The sequence below is a fragment of the Dendrobates tinctorius genome, unplaced genomic scaffold (genome assembly GCF_039654945.1).
Source record: "Dendrobates tinctorius isolate UK_male_01 unplaced genomic scaffold, ASM3965494v1 ptg000129l, whole genome shotgun sequence".
In the NCBI taxonomy this organism is placed as follows: Eukaryota; Metazoa; Chordata; class Amphibia; order Anura; family Dendrobatidae; genus Dendrobates; species Dendrobates tinctorius.
Genome location: NW_027361797.1, coordinates 42999554 through 43015837, shown reverse-complemented (window position 1 = coordinate 43015837; position 16284 = coordinate 42999554). Strand labels below are relative to the sequence as shown.

Below are 16284 nucleotides of genomic sequence, written 5' to 3'. Positions count from 1 at the left end.
GACTTAGGAGGGTTGACAGATTTCATTTAAGCATTGAATTCAGGTTTTTCTTTCAGTCCCACTACCCTGTGACATTGTCTCCTGACGTGTCCCTTCTGCTACGTCCTGTTTTCGGTGTGTGCGCCGCAGTCCCGTGGTGCGCCTGCGCTTCCTAGCTCTTAAAGGCGCATTGCGCACATTATGCTAAATGTTCTCAGTTTGTAGCTGAGAGGCATTTAGCATAAGTAGTAGACTTCTCCCCTCAGGAGTCGACAAGCATCATAGTGAATCATTAGTTAGTAAGGTGTACTGCTAGTGAGTTGTAAGGTCCTCTGGTCCTGGTGTGGCTAGGGCCTGAATGTTACCCCTGGTCCCAATGTGACCAGTCCAGTATCCTCATCTCCTGGTCTGGGATTGGCCAGTGTCTGAACCTTGTCCCCTGGTCCTGGATCCATTATCGGAATATCAGGCATGGAGCAGCTATAATATCGGTGAAAGCATTGGTTATACCTCCTGATGAACCGCCACGGCGGGGAAACGCGTTGAGGGTTCTCCATAGACATGACAAGTGACCAATCTTTATAATATATCTGATTGTTTATATCCCCCTGAGTGAGGGTTCTTTATGGGCATGAGAAGTGACTAATTTTTTAGTATTTCTGATTACTTATATCCCCCTGAGTGGAAGTTATTGTGTACCTTACCATGTGAGGATATTTTGTGTCACATTAATATTTGTACTCTTATCATGAAGGTTCTCTATAGATATGAGAAGTGACCAATTTTTGTAGTCTATTGCCTATATCCCTTTTAGTGAGAGAAACATTGTACCTTGCCATGTGAGGGTATTTATGTCATATAATATCATGATATGGAATGTGTTTTTTATCATTATACTTTGGTCTGCACTAGTTCTAGGGCATTTTGTTGTCTTCATCTCTGCACTATTTGAAAATTGTTTTCCTTCCTGTGATATCAGGGACTGTTAGGGAAGTGAGGGATAGTCCTCGTTGAGTGGGGGCGCCAGAATTTTGGTTCTAGACATTACCACATTGAATTTTAAACAAAACAATTCAGATGCAGTTGAAGTTCAGACTTTCAGCTTTCATTTGAGGGTATCCACATTAAAATTGGATGAAGGGTTTAGGAGTTTCAGCTCCTTAACATGTGCCACCCTGTTTTTAAAGGGACCAAAAGTAATTGGACAGATTAAGTAATTGTAAATAAAATGTTCATTTCTAGTACTTGGTTGAAAACCCTTTGTTGGCCTGAAGTCTTGAACTCATGGACATCACCAGACGCTGTGTTTCCTCCTTTCTGATGCTCTGCCAGGCCTTCACTGCGCTGGTTTTCAGTTGCTGTTTGTTTGTGAGCCTGTCTGAAGTTTAGTCTTTAACAAGTGAAATGCATGCTCAATTGGGTTGAGATCAGGTGACTGACTTGGCCATTCAAGAATATTCCACTTCTTTCCTTTAATAAACTCCTGGGCTGCTTTGGCTTTATGTTTTGGGTCATTGTCCATCTGTAGTATGAAACGACGACCAATCAGTTGGGCTGCATTTGGCTGGATCTGAGCACACAGTATGGCTCTGAATACCTCAGAATTCATTCGGCTGCTTCAGTCCTGTGTCACATCATCAATAAACAACTAGTGACCCAGTGCCACTGGCAGCCATGCATGCCCAAGCAATCACACTGCCTCCGCCGTGTTTTACAGATGATGTGGTATGCTTTGGATCATGAGCTGTACCACGCCTTCGCCATACTTTTCTCTTTCCATCATTCTGGTAGAGGTTGATCTTGGTTTCATCTGTCCAAAGAATGTCCTTCCAGAACTGTGCTGGCTTTTTTAGATGTTTTTTAGTAAAGTCCAGTCTAGCCTTTGATTCTTGATGCTTATGAGTGGCTTGCACCATGCAGTGAACCCTCTGTATTGACTTTCATGCAGTCTTCTCTTTATGGTAGATTTGGATATTGATACGCCTACCTCCTGGAGAGTGTTGTTCACTTGGTTGGCTGTTGTGAAGGGGTTTCTCTTCACCATGGAGACTATTCTGCGATCATCCACCACTGTTGTCTTCCGTGGGCGCCCAGGTCTTTTTGCATTGAAGAGTTCACCAGTGCTTTCTTTCTTTCTCAGGATGTACCAAACTGTAAATTTTGCCACTCCTAATGTTGTAGCAATTTCTCGGATGGGTTTTTTCTGTTTCTGCAGCTTACGGATGGCTTGTTTCACCTGCATGGAGAGCTCCTTTGACCGCATGTTTCCTTCACATCAAAACCTTCCAAATGCAAGCACCACACCTCAGATCAACTCCAGGCCTTTTATCTGCTTAATTGAGAGTGACATAATGAAGGGATTGCCCACACTTGTCCATGAAATAGCCTTGGAGTTAATTGTCCAATTATTTTTGGTCCCTTTAAAAACAGGGTGGCACATGTTAAGGAGCTGAAACTCTTAAACCCTTCATCCAATTGTAATGTGGATACCCTCAAATGAAAGCTGAAAGTCTGAACTTCAACTGCATCTGAATTGTCTAGAACCAAAATTAGAAAAATGTTGTCTCTGTCCAAATATATATGGACCTAACTGTACAAATATTAAGGATATACTGGATTATTATTTAAGGGGTTGTCCAGTGGTCACTCTCAAGTGCTTCAGCTCAGCTCCTACTTCAATCGAATCACAGCTGTGCTGTTCCAGATTTGTACAGCTGATTTCTGGGGTTACCAGTGTTGGATGCTCTCTGAGCAGATACTGATGACCCATTCCAAGGATAGGTCACCAATATAGGCATGAACAGCCCCTTTAAGGACCTCAATGAACCAGTCAGCCAAAGGACTACAAGGACACTTATGTTACATTATCTATTTTGGCTCCGATACCTATTATCAGAATGATGTGCCACACAAACAACTTTGAAACTTTATGATTCCTGATGTACCATTCTACTGTTATACTCATTAGATTGAAATTTCTGTCTATGATTTTCTTCTTTTGAGCATTTAGAAATCAGTATAAATTTGATTATTTTCTCTGATCGGCCAAACAAGTCTAACATTTTAGTAGGGAACATGTGAATTGATAGTGAATGTTACCTCGCTGTTTTAGCGGGTGGTAATCTGTCCTCCGATTTGTTGGATTCATACATATGTAAGAACATTGAATATACAGTTATAATAATACATTACCGCTCATGAAGGAAGATAAACAGAAATATCCATGCGTCTGAGCCTCCGCATGGTGGGTTTTATGCTCTCGTGGTGCACATTTATCAGTCACACCTGGCTATGTGTTGATCCACAAAGGACTTTGGTCATTGACGCACAAATCATATCCACTCTGTGTTAAGAGCAGAACTTGATGTGATAAAGGCACCGGTCTTTATTCTTACATCACTTAGATTTGCCCGGGGCAATGTAAAAACTCCTTTACATACCGATTCGGACATAATGTCCTTCCAGGTGCTGTCCACGATCCCAAATTTCCGTCCTTCTTCTGGCATTTGAGCAATGATGTCTTCAGAGCTAAATATGGGTTCTAGGTAGAGCCACGTTGCCTGGCACTTTAGCCAGGAGTCCAGAATATCTTGAATCAGGACTAGCGTCTGCTCCCACTCCTGAAGAAAATGTTAAACATATTGGATGCATTAGTTGACCGTAACCCCAATATCTACTCATGAGTACAGAGCTTTACAAGATTCAACTGGTAGGATGTTTTGGCCATAGGTTCCCTTGGAAAAAGTATGCAAAAGAATCTCTTCTCCTGAAGAAAGTACACCTAGTACACTAGCGTTTATAATTGGTGACCCCTGAATATCAATGTTGGAAAGGTTCTGATTTTCTTCTTGCAGGGTTGCCACAAATAGGTGGCCTAAGAGACATTTTTCTTCCGTCTAAACTTTTTTTTACTGCCCTCTGATTCCCTAGTATCCTTTACTTTGTCAAAATTTCTGTCTTCAATTTCCATATTTTTTCAGCCATTTTATAAATGTATGGCATAGCACTAGGGCAATGCCATAACCTGCAATGATCCTAAGAATGAAAGAGTTGCCGCGCTGATTTAGTGCTGCGTCCCTTTCTAAGTTTCTCCTGTGCAGCGGTACTACTAGCATCCCGCCTGCGCAGGGAACTGCAGACAGCATCATTGACTTGACTGATAGTGGACAAGGAGAAACAGGGAAGCGGAGGCTGCTGTAAAACAACACTGGAGGCCCTTAGTATCTCAGATCCATGGGATCCAAGAGGACAAACCTCCATCAATTATACAGAGCAATGATATATCCTAGTGACATCATCACATTACAGGATGAGAATACTCATTTAAAGGGTTAGTCCCAACATTTAAAGTTAAGTGGATAACCTAAGAATTACTGGGACCCCCACTGATCTAGAGAAAGGGGCTTTAAAATGACAAGTTGGAATGGAATTTTGTCATCACATATGCATCACGTCTTCTTCCATTCTCTACGGCAGCCTGTAGTACATAATGTTATGTTCGGAATAACCCTTTAGGTGCATCTACTAAAGGCATCCACCTTTTTTTCCTTGACGTGTATTTATCATTTATTTACGCCTCTGCTCTCTTATTCTGGAAATGTCACATCCAACCAGCGATATAGCTGAGAATGGGTTTGCTGTTTGAGGATCTGGGTAGGGGGTATCATTGAGAAGTTGACAGAGTAGGAACACACTTGAAGGAGCAGTCAAAATTGAATTTTTCATGCTTACCTATGTATCTGCAGCCTACAATCATGATAGTAATGTAACATAATTATGTAACTGCTATATTTTATTGTTTGTCCTTGTTTAGGACTAGAATTTTTAGTTTCTCTGGTCTCATCTCGGAATCTGACATAGGGTTTAATAAGTTTTTAATAAGTTTATAAACTTTGAAACGCTACCTCCAACACTTTCTGGGGGCACTTTCTCAACACAAATGGCACTCGTCCTCCACCATTACTTAGAACTATAAGTATGCCAAGTTACTTTAAGGGGTTGTCCGGGAATTTAACATTGATGGCCTATACATAGGATTGGGCATCAATGCCTCATCCGTGGGGGTGTGACACCCGTCACTCTGCCGTTAAGTTGTTCCTGGTGTCAGCAGTGTCCGGAACTGCTCAGTTATGGAGCTGCACATCACAGCTCTACTGATGGAATAATGGCCATTGAGTCAACGGAGCAGTTTCAGCCAATGACAAAATCAAGAGCAGTTGATCGGAGAGGATGCCGGGTGTCACACTCCTACTTAGGTATCAATGCCTGATTGGTGGGGGTGCAACACCAGGCTCCCTGCCGTTAAGCTGTTCCTGGTGCCAGCCAGAACTGTTCAGTTACAGAGCTGCACATCACAGCTCCATTGATGGAATAATGGCCACCGAGTTGACGTAGATGTGCTGTGCAGCTCCGTAACTGAGCAGTTACGGCTGACGATATCGGGAGCTGTTGATCGGAGGGGATGCCTGGTGTCGCACCCCCACCGTTCAGACATTGATGGCCTATCCTAAGGATAGGCCATCACTATTAAAGTCCCAGACAACCTCTAACACTTTATATAGTTATAATAATATTTTATTGTTGTGATGTTAAATTCCTACTCTATCCTTGCATAGATTTCGCGCTCCCCACGGCTATGACCTCTCGCTGCCATAATGTTTCCTGTACCATATTAGACATGTATTGTTTACTGCTCGCCGAGAAATATCTTTATTCTATGTTAAGTCCTGTTTAATATGTTTATCTGCTATAAATAAAGATGGAATCGTTAATCAGAAAAATAATTAAAGCACATAATGTACCCATAGTAAGCGATTAGGTCAGACATAACTTCCTCTTACCCTAGCTTCAGCTTCAATTGGTTTAATGAATGGTGAACCACACATTGTTTGGGTTTTAATAATGTGGTCGTCGAGCAGTAATTGAATATCATCAACAGCTGAGAGGATGCTTGTACTCTGTGGAAAAGAAAGGTTATATGAAACATGTAGTTAATCACAGATGCGAGTAGGTGTTTTCAGCATGTGATGGCCAAGAAAATAACATTTCTATTGTATGACGTGTGACGGCAATGGCATTAGTTAATAGGTTCACCTCAGTTGACTTTTTAGGGATGTTGGATGATTAGAAAAATATGGATTTTTTCCAGAATCCCCCCCCATCCATGGGATGTATCAGTTATTATATCTCAGCTACTTTTGGAATATAAGCAGCCACTGTTTTTCTAATTGTGTAAAAATTGTTATAGCAATTGTCCCATTGCATAAACATTTTCTAGAAGGAAGGGTTCCTGTTTCTTTAACTACTAATATTGGGGTAGCTACTAAGGATGAGCAAAAGGATTCCTGGGCATCCCAGGAGGAGTTTCTAATTAGTAGGCCTGGCACAACGTCCTGCGTAGAAGACGTGACGGTGATGCCGGCAGGCTCGAGGAGGTTCACAGAGCTTTGGTCCAGAAGCCATGGACTTCTGTTCAACTCTACTACCATCAGACATAAGAAAAATTAAGTACACCCTCTTTGAAGATGCCAGGACTTTTGACCTGGCTTCTGAGTTTGGGCTCCCTCTGGTTGTTGCTGCAGGTAATGGAGCTGGTCTGGCTGACAGAAGTCAATCACCTGAGGAGGATGATTGGAGGTCAGGTGTTACAGACTGGAGAGATTTAAGTGAGCAACCTTCCCTCAGTTGTTACCGGTGATTTGGTTTTCTTCCTGAGCATTTTGGAAGTCTGCTTGCCTCCAGCTTTGTCCTACATCTTTCAGATAAGGTATTTGTCTGCTTGAATCTGTTTGCATTTGATCCATTTTTTGCTTTCCTCTGATTTCTGCTTTGCTGGTGTGAGTTCAGCCTTGTTCCCTGCTGGGACCTGTGCTGGACTCTGTTCCATATGCCACAGCTCATGTCATTCTTTTCAGTATTTCTAATCCCCTGTTGTATCAGTATCTTTTGTTTTGCGTCCAGTTCACACCAGAGTTCTGATTTAGTGGGGGAGAGGTCATGTGGCCTCAGTATTTTTGCACATCAGACGTGTTGGATTTTTTCTTAGGGATTTTTGCGTGCTTGCAGACAGTATCCTTTCCTGTCCTGTTCTATCTAGACAGTTTGGGCCCCATCATTTGCTTACTCTATTTTCTGCCTGTGTTTTGTGCTTCATCTTGTTTCACCGGCAATATATGTTCGGGAGCTATCTATTCCTTTGGGGTTCTACTCCGGGGCAGTTTAGCTTACCCTTTTCTCTCTTTAGGCTTAGTTAATTCTTTGGCTGTGCCGAGGAGTCTAGGGCATCGTAGGTACGTCCCACGGCTAATTCTAGTTGTGTTGTAAGTTTAGGGGTCTGCAATCCGCTAAGTTACCAACCTCTCTGGTTATCTGGTTGCCTAGTCTATTCCCCTGCTATCCTCCTCGGTTACCTAATCATAACAGCTCACACTGCTGTCCACCATGTCTTTGTGAACTAATACTGAAGATATCTGGAGTGCTTAGGCTAGAAGAGGATTCTCATACTGCTTTCCAGGAGTGCAACAATAGTGGTCCCAGAGAGTGCAACCACGACCAGGCCCATGCGGAAGGGAGCCCACAGATGCCAAAGGTTATTTCAGCTGGATGTGTGTCTGATTCGAGGATGTAATTCAGTTGCAATATATTGAGGTGCAGAGACCTACCGGGTCCCTGCACTGCAATACACGCTACCGGACAATCAGAGGCCTGTAGCTGAGGCATCTTTGCATTCCATGGACACTGACAATTGACAAGTAATAGTCCTGGGCCCTGTATTGTTCAACATCTTTATCAATGATTTAGATGAAGGAATTGAGGGTAAACTGATTAAATTTGCTGATGACACAAAGTTAGGAGGGATAACTAATACTAGAGAAGAGAGAGAGAGGATTCAAAAAGATATAAATAAACTGGAGCAGTGGGCAGCAACTAACAGAATGGTTTTTAACAGGGAGAAATGCAAAGTACTACATCTGGGCAATAAAAATGAAAAAAGCATATACAGAATGGGAGGAATAGGGCTAAGCAACAGCACATGTGAAAAAGACTTGGGTATACTAATAGATCACAGACTGAATATGAGTCAACAGTGTGATGCAGCAGCAAAAAAGGCAAATGCAATTCTAGGATGTATTAACAGAAGCATACAGTCTAGATCACGTGACGTCATTATTGCCCTCTACTCCTCTTTGGTCAGACCTCATCTGGAATATTGGGTCCAGTTTTGGGCACCACATTTTAAAAAAGACATCAACAAACTGGAGCAAGTTCAGAAAAGAGCGACCAGAATGGTGACCAGTCTGAAAACCCTGTCTTATGAGGAAAGGTTGCAGGATTTGGGAATGTTTAGTTTGCAAAAGAGAAGACTGAGAGGAGACTTAATAGCTGTCTACAAATATCTAAAGGGCTGACACATTGTAGAAGGATCATCTTTATTCTCACTTGCACAAGGAAAGACTAGAAGCAATGGGATGAAACTGAATGGGAGGAGACACAGATTAGATATTAGAAAAAACTTTTTGACAGTTAGAGTGATCAATGAGTGGAACAGGCTGCCACGAGAAGTGGTGAGTTCTCCTTCAATGGAAGTCTTCAAACAGAGGCTGGACAGACATCTGACTGGGATGATTTAGTGAATCCTGCTTTGAGCAGGGGGTTGGACCAGATGGCCCAGGAGGTCCCTTCCAACTCTACGATTCTATGATTCTAAATTGTAACTGTGCAATGCCTAATTACCCTGTGCAATTCTTAAAGGGGTTGTCCGGTCCAAACAGATAAGTCTGCAGTCACCCTGTGGGTCTGAAGACTGACGAATTCCCACAGCGCACACAGAGTGACTGCAGACTCACTGATTTGGACTGGACATCCCCTTTAATGGTGCTACAAGAGGATAAAGCACATTATGTGGAATTTCTTAATACATGAATGGCAGAAAAGTAACTCATTTTTTAGCAAGCTGCCGTATATTTGCACAAACATTTCAATGTTTGTGCTGGCCTTCAAACTTTTTATTAAAAAGTGTATGAGGCATAGCCATCCATTGCAAAACAGATTTACTATAATTTACACCAGATTGTTAATCAGCTGTCCTGGCTTCAGCGGTGGTCTGGGGATCTTCTTTCCCTAGCGGCCAGCTCTCTTTGGTCTAGTGTGTGTTGGATTACCACATTAACCCAGTGCACAACTCTGATGTAATCAACTTAGACCTTTTACGGCCAGCTCACACAACAGCACACTGCCTGAGTATTCAGTCAGTTAACACATGCTGCCACGCCATGCTAGCACTCAAGTTTAGCCACAAGACTAAATGACCTCTGTTGTTCCTAGGTGAGCTGTTCACACACTTAGCTCCGCTGCATCAAAGTGTCTGTCTACAAACTCAGCTCTGCTGTACCAAGGAGTTGTTTACACACTTGGCTCTGCTACTACAAGGTGTCTGACTGCCAACTTGGCTCTGCTGCTCCAAAGTGCTGCCTGCAAAAGTGGCTCTGCTATATTAAGTTGCCTATTTGCCAATTTGGCTCTGCTTTACCAAGGTGCGGTTCACACACTTAGCTCTGCTACATGACGGTACTTGTCTGTCTATTTGACTCTACTGTTCTAAGATGTTGCCTGCACACTCAGCTCTGCTCTATCAAAGTGTCTAACTGCATACAATTACCTTGCTACTCGAAGGTACACATGTAAGGGGAAGCTGCGAGATCCCTAAAGATTGCTTACAGAAGGTCACGTTAGTGGAGAAAGACTGCCAACTGCTGGTCAGGCGAAATGAGATGGCACCAAATTTGCTCTGGAAGATTTTCAGGGTGAGCTACTTCGGTTCTGGTCCTGATCAGATGGCCAGCAGCCCAAAGTTCCTAAATATAAAAGGCCTGTGCACCAAACAGCAGGCAGATTTGGCGCCAGAGATGAGAGCGGAGCAGACGTGCTCCAGGGATGTCCCTGAGGCCAGCGTGAGAGTCCTTAACGGGAAGTCTATGCCACCAAGGTGTCGGTCATCGCCTGGCAAAGTCCAGATTCCATTCAGGAGGACTCTTAGTTCCATCTGTTCTGGTCAGGGCCAGGATCTGCACCCCATGTCGGTCAAGTCTAAGAGACCAGAAGTCGTTTGTCAGCAGCCGAGGCATAGTCCTTTCTGCACCAAGCCCAAGAGACTTCCATCAATGGTCAAGTCAAGAAGGTCCAGGAGGAGACTGTGGCAGGAGAGGCATGCCTGGGATTGCGGAGGGACAGCGCTAGTGAGCAGGGCAGTCACTTCCAGTTAAAACCCACAGTACCGGGGTCGGCTGGGACTAGGTCAACAGGTTGGAAGGGGGTTGGTTGGTGCATGGGAAGCTCAATGTGCTTGAACAGACTAAGTCAGAGAGAGACTTGCGGCCCAGCGGGAAAACCTGGTGACCCTTGCTAGAGCCAGAGCTGCAGAGAGAATTTACGTAGTAACTCACCACCTTTGTTTGTTAAGGGAATATTAACGCTATATTGCGAAAGACTTTATTTGACATTCCAAGCTTATTGTTATTTGTTTCATTGTTGACTTTCTTTGTTATAATCACTAATTGTTCAGAGATACTTTAAATTACTGTAAAATTACTAGTACATTTAAAAAACAAATATATTGATCTCGTACCTTGCTTTATCTGTGCATTGCAGCCAAACACCTGCATTACATTTGGCGTAGTCGGCACACGATGCAACATTCAGACACTCATGATCCAGCCAGTAAGAAGGTGTTTCAGCAACTCGTGCGTGTCAGTCAAATTCAGAGGTTACCCACTGCCTCTCAGCACCTTGGCAAAGTATTGATACCACCCGAAGCCACAAAGACACTGCGGGTGGGACAGACTGTACTCACTATGCCGGTACTGGCTCATGGTAAGCACAATACCCAAGCCCATTATCCTTTAAAGGAGCGGGCTACACTCTGAATACACAGATATATCAGAAAGGTCATGTCACTATCAGGTGACCCAATAACCAAGAGTGTCACTCATTTCATAAAACGAACATTTTATTCAACATTAATAGACATACAACCATAAAACCATTGCCTCAAACCAACACACGTAGGTAGGAGAAGCAACAAAAGGATACAATTCTTGTGTATATAATGTATCAAAATTTGGAAAAAATTACTACAGTATCCAAAATAATAAAATATGCCCAACAGTATGCTTAGTATCTTTTGTTAAATACAAAAGGGTTGAATGGCTATAGGAAAATACTTGCAAAAACTGCAACGATGTAAATTAAATTTACTGCCTTAATTTGAATAAATAAGATCTTGCACATAATTCCCACCATTGAGGTTTAATGACCATTTCACCAGTTGTAAATAAAATAGCATGCAGCTATTGCTGCTGCTACACCGCCATAGCCTTACATATACATGGATTCAAATCACCCACAGCATACGATATATTCAGCCATTGCTGCTACAGCGCTACCACAGCCTCTCATATATGCAGGTTATAATGACCCAAAACATACATATAAATGTGAATAAATGAACCGCCAAATACGTATTACCTGAGCCGTGTGCACCGTAAAGTTAGGCATTAAAGACACGCTGCTTCCCCGCACCCCAACGCGCGTTTCGCCCGTGCTTCTTCCTGGGGGAAAGTATTGATACCACCCGAAGCCACAAAGACACTGCGGGTGGGACAGACTGTACTCACTATGCCGGTACTGGCTCATGTATCGTTAGAGGGTGTGGACTTTCAGATTGAGCCAATAGAGAGAGAAGAAGCGATCTCCAAATTATTATTTGCCCATACACTTGCCACCGTGCAACAGGGACGACTACCTGTGCGCTGTATAAACTTGACTGGAGCAAGTTTACAGTTGATACCCAGACAATAAGTGGCCCAAGTCTGCATGATGCCGGAAGATCTTACCAGAGCTGATGCTATAGGACCGGCACCCGTGGGAGGAGACGCATGGACCTTAGAGGTGTTGCTTAATAGTCAGGAGGCCATACATGAATCACTAACTGGATGTCACCTCTTGGAACAGATGGAGGCCAAACTCAGAGTTCTCTTCGAGGCATGTTGGACAGGTTGAACAGTTATTACAGAGATATCAGGGGGTGTTTGAACGACATGAAGTTGATTTTGCGTACACCCAGGCTATTCAAAATGAGACCCCTACAGGGACCACTGCTCCCATTCGAGAGAGTAAAAAACAAATCTGAACTGAGAAAAGTAAGTTAATGTGTATGCACAATGTAAGTGCATATTAACACATGACCATTAACCAGAGAAAACAAAAAGCAAAAAACACAAATATCCTGAACTAAAAGTAAAAAATATACTGCAAATAATGCATAAAGGTAATAATAATAATAAGGGTATTTAGTAAACATAATTTTGATCAAAATAATGAACAAGCCATCCCGCCACGTCACGGCAACCCTTGTGGGACAGTCCCTACTCTAGTATTTAAAACCTTTTCACTTGCCAAGTGGCGTGAATGTGAATAAGGGTCGAGCGGCTGAACCACTTGTGACAGCTTAGGCCAGACTGGATGGCTTTCCCAGCTCAGAAAGAGGGCGGTCACACCCATATATGCACTGAATGCACAATGAAATGAATAAAAAACAAATCTGAACTGAGAAGAGTAAGTTAATGTGTATGCACAATGTAAGTGCATATTAACACATGACCATTAACCAGAGAAAACAAAAAGCAAAAAACACAAATATCCTGAACTAAAAGTAAAAAATATACTGCAAATAATGCATAAAGGTAATAATAATAATAAGGGTATTTACTTTTAGTTCAGGATATTTGTGTTTTTGCTTTTTGTTTTCCCATTCGAGAGAGATAGCAGCAGATTCTACCTCAGATGTACTAGGAGTTGATAGAATTGCTGGCCCACATTCAGAGGGATGCCTATTTCAGTGTGGAGTAGACCTTTTCGTGGTTGCAACGACTGGTATATTGATCCCAACTGCGGCAAGTGGTCGAACATGTTTGCCGGAGATGTCGCCAATGTTATCTGAATAAATCACCGGAACAGAGAGCTCCTATTCAGTCTATCCAAAAATATGAGCCCTTGGAGGTCCTGTTGATCAACTATGATCAAGTTCTGATGAGCAGAACTTCACACAACGGCCCTATGGATATTGCTTGGTGATGACAGATCACGTCTCCAAGTTCACGGTGGTGACCTCTACCAGGGATCAGACATCCAAAACTGCAGGCAGGGCGATCTATCGATACTTCATCTGCATATCTGCCCAAAACATATTCACTCCGACCAAGGGGCCTGCTTTCAGCGGCGAATAATGGACGAGCTGTATCGTATCTCTACGGAATTGATCAATCCTGAGTTGGTGTGGCTTTATAACAATCGAGTTAATGCGACTACTGGTTACACCCCTTACATGCTGTTTGGGCAAAGTGGATGAGAGAACACTGAACTGGAGCAAGATTGAGAGGACCACTGTCCAGGCAGTAGTCCAAGTGCCTGGATCTGAGAACAACGACACCAACTTTAGACAGTAAGAAAGGTGGTTGAGTTGAAGTTTCGGGAAGTGGAACATTCAGGTCGATCCCCGATGTTGGGTGGAAAACTCCATCCATGGGATCGTGTACTAGTGCGGGCCAAGCTGGATCATCATAGCTGACAGACACAATTTTATGGTATGTAGACAGCCAAAAGTGCATCAAATCTATTAAGAGGCAAGTGCATCTTAATAAACTTAGAGCATTTTAGCCTAACAGCAAGCTTTTTTTCAAGACTGGCGCATGAAACACTTATTAAGCCCAACTCTACTTTTACTATGTTCTTTGCCACAGATAAAGGAATATTTTACAAAATTGACTCTGAAAATATAGTAATAATATTGTATTGTGTTATTTACAAGGACCTTTACATGTATTCATCATCTTTGTATTCTACATTAATAGAGGAATCTACTACAATATTTGCCATTCAGAATTTTTCCCGCACTGAATCAGAATTTGTCTTTCTGTTTTGTTCATCTTTGAAACCCACTAAACAAAGCCATTTGCCTTTCTCTAATTCCCCAATCAAATAACAGGGATCAAGGGTATTATCCATTATCACGAATGTGCTAAACAACAAACAGCGTTGCTGCGCTTGAAATCATCCAAGATTAGGGCTGTTCAACAAGCTCTCAAAGGCCAATTATTGAAAAGGTTTGTGCTGTGCGGCCAGAGGAACGAGAGACCTTTCCCAGAGCACAAATCTGAAGACCATGGCTGTAAACAAAATAAAAAAATACATATGGATTGCAGCCTTGTGGATGACATGAAGAGGTTGAAAAAAACTCAGGCCGTCATGAGATTGAACAATATTCACACAGTAGTAATGAGTTTTCTGGGGGGGGTTATTAAACAAATTATATTGCAGCAAGCTTACATAAAAAAGTAATAGCCTAGCACTAAAAAAAAAAAACACAGAAGAAAAGGTAGACCCAGAACATCAGGGCACCATGAAATGCTTAATTTTCTTTATGGTGGCGCAGCAGGGGATTTGAACACTTATCATTAGGCTAGGGTCAGACGGTTGTAGATTCTTTCATCTGAGAGAATTGGGACGATTATGCAAATGGTACTCAGATCAAACTCTAATCAGAGACTGATCAGGGTATCAGCATAGTGTGATCCGATTTTCTCGGATGAGAGAATCCGTGCACACTGAGGATAAGATTTAGAACAAAATTTCTCCATCTTCACCATTGTGTCACTTTGTGGATGTCATCCGAGTGCAGTCCGATGATTTCCACGCACTCACTGACTTGGTCCGAATACTGGATCAAACTCGGACAGAAAGTGATTTTTCTCTTTGGCTCTGTCCAAAGAAAAAAATCGGACATGTGCACGACCCCATAGAATAACATTGATCCGGGTGCGATCCAATGTTTTGTCGGATCGCACTAGGACTGATAATACAGTATGGCTGTGACTCTCACTTACCTATCGGACAAATATATATCATGACTACTGGTAAATCCAAAATGTTTGAAATAAAAAGTGAATCACCGTCGATTGGTGAGTAAATTATGACACTTGCTATACTTACATATACATTAAAACAGGTTTAGTCCCCTTTCTCACATAGCGAGATTGCAAGCGAGATTCCTGAAGCGTCACCGATTTTGTGACGCAACAGCGATCTCGCTACATGTGACACGCAGCGGCGACCGGGCCTCCGCTGCGATCTCGCCGATTGTACTCGAATGTTCTGGGCCATTTTTTCATCGTTGGTGTCCCACTGGCCGGCACATATCGCAGTGTTTGACGCCAACGAACGACCTCGTTGGCGACGCAGAACACATGGACGCAGGCAGGAGTCGTCTGAATAGCCGCTGTGTGACAAGATATCAACGACCGCCGAGGTCGTTGTATGGATCACTGGTTCGCTGCTGCGTCGGTGAGTATATCTGCCTGTTTGACAGCTCACTTGCGACCATTTAGCGATGCACCAGCGATCCTGACCAGGTCGTATCGTTGTCGGGATCGCTGTTGTGTCGCTAAGTGTAACGGTACCCTTAGAGTATTAGAGCGTTTCTTGTGAGTGCTTCTTTAGGACCTCTTAGATGAGCCAAAAACACTTTTGTAGGAGCGAAGTATAGTCAAGTCATTCGTCACAGAATATTGCATATTTATGGGTTGATTGCCACCATGTTTATCCTGGTTAATACAAAGGCTAACATGGCGGCAAACAGCCCATAAATATGCAAGACACTTGTTTTACGAGTGATTTGATTTTTAAGTCGGCATATAAATGACCTTTATCGCCAGTGTATGACTCTGTGTAATCAAGTGATGTGCTGCTGATAACATATATTGTAGACGGGGTCACAATGATCATATTAATGATTGTTCTGTCTCCGTAAGCGCTCTCCGGTCTGTGCACAGAGGCCAGATCACTGGTTATGTCACACATATTGTGACTTACTGTATCGCGATACTGGACAACGTTGAAGGTCACGGTAGACCACTCTGATTTCATCTTTTCCATGGCCTTCTCCAAAGAATATTCTTTGCTTGCTGATGCTCCAATCTGTTCCAGCCTACAATGCACAAATCATACAGATTCTACTCATGATCTTTACATGAAGAAATATGCCCACAAAAATATAAATGCACCATTTGCCCAAAGTTATCATAATAGAAATTAAAGTGGCCGGTCCTGCTGATTAACTGCTTTTAATTAGATGGGTTGTCTTAGAAATTCTATTTACAAAAGGCACCAATAGGAAATTTGAAGTAATTATAGAAAACAACGATAAAGATCTTCTTTATTCCTAGAAAATCTATGTCCAATGCTTTATTTCCC

The 16284-nt window shown here is 42.6% G+C and overlaps 1 protein-coding gene across 1 annotated transcript in view; it reads right to left on the bottom strand.

The window, feature by feature from the left end:
* DNAH3 (dynein axonemal heavy chain 3) overlaps positions 1 to 16284 on the bottom strand; it is a 389800-nt gene that overhangs the window by 220728 nt on the left and 152788 nt on the right. Inside the window, exons 20-22 of the mRNA XM_073543189.1 lie at positions 15904 to 16018; positions 5820 to 5936; positions 3420 to 3599 (exon numbers count right to left, since the gene is read on the bottom strand). Coding sequence (XP_073399290.1) covers positions 3420 to 3599; positions 5820 to 5936; positions 15904 to 16018 — 412 coding nt within the window. The remainder of the gene's footprint in view (positions 1 to 3419; positions 3600 to 5819; positions 5937 to 15903; positions 16019 to 16284) is intronic.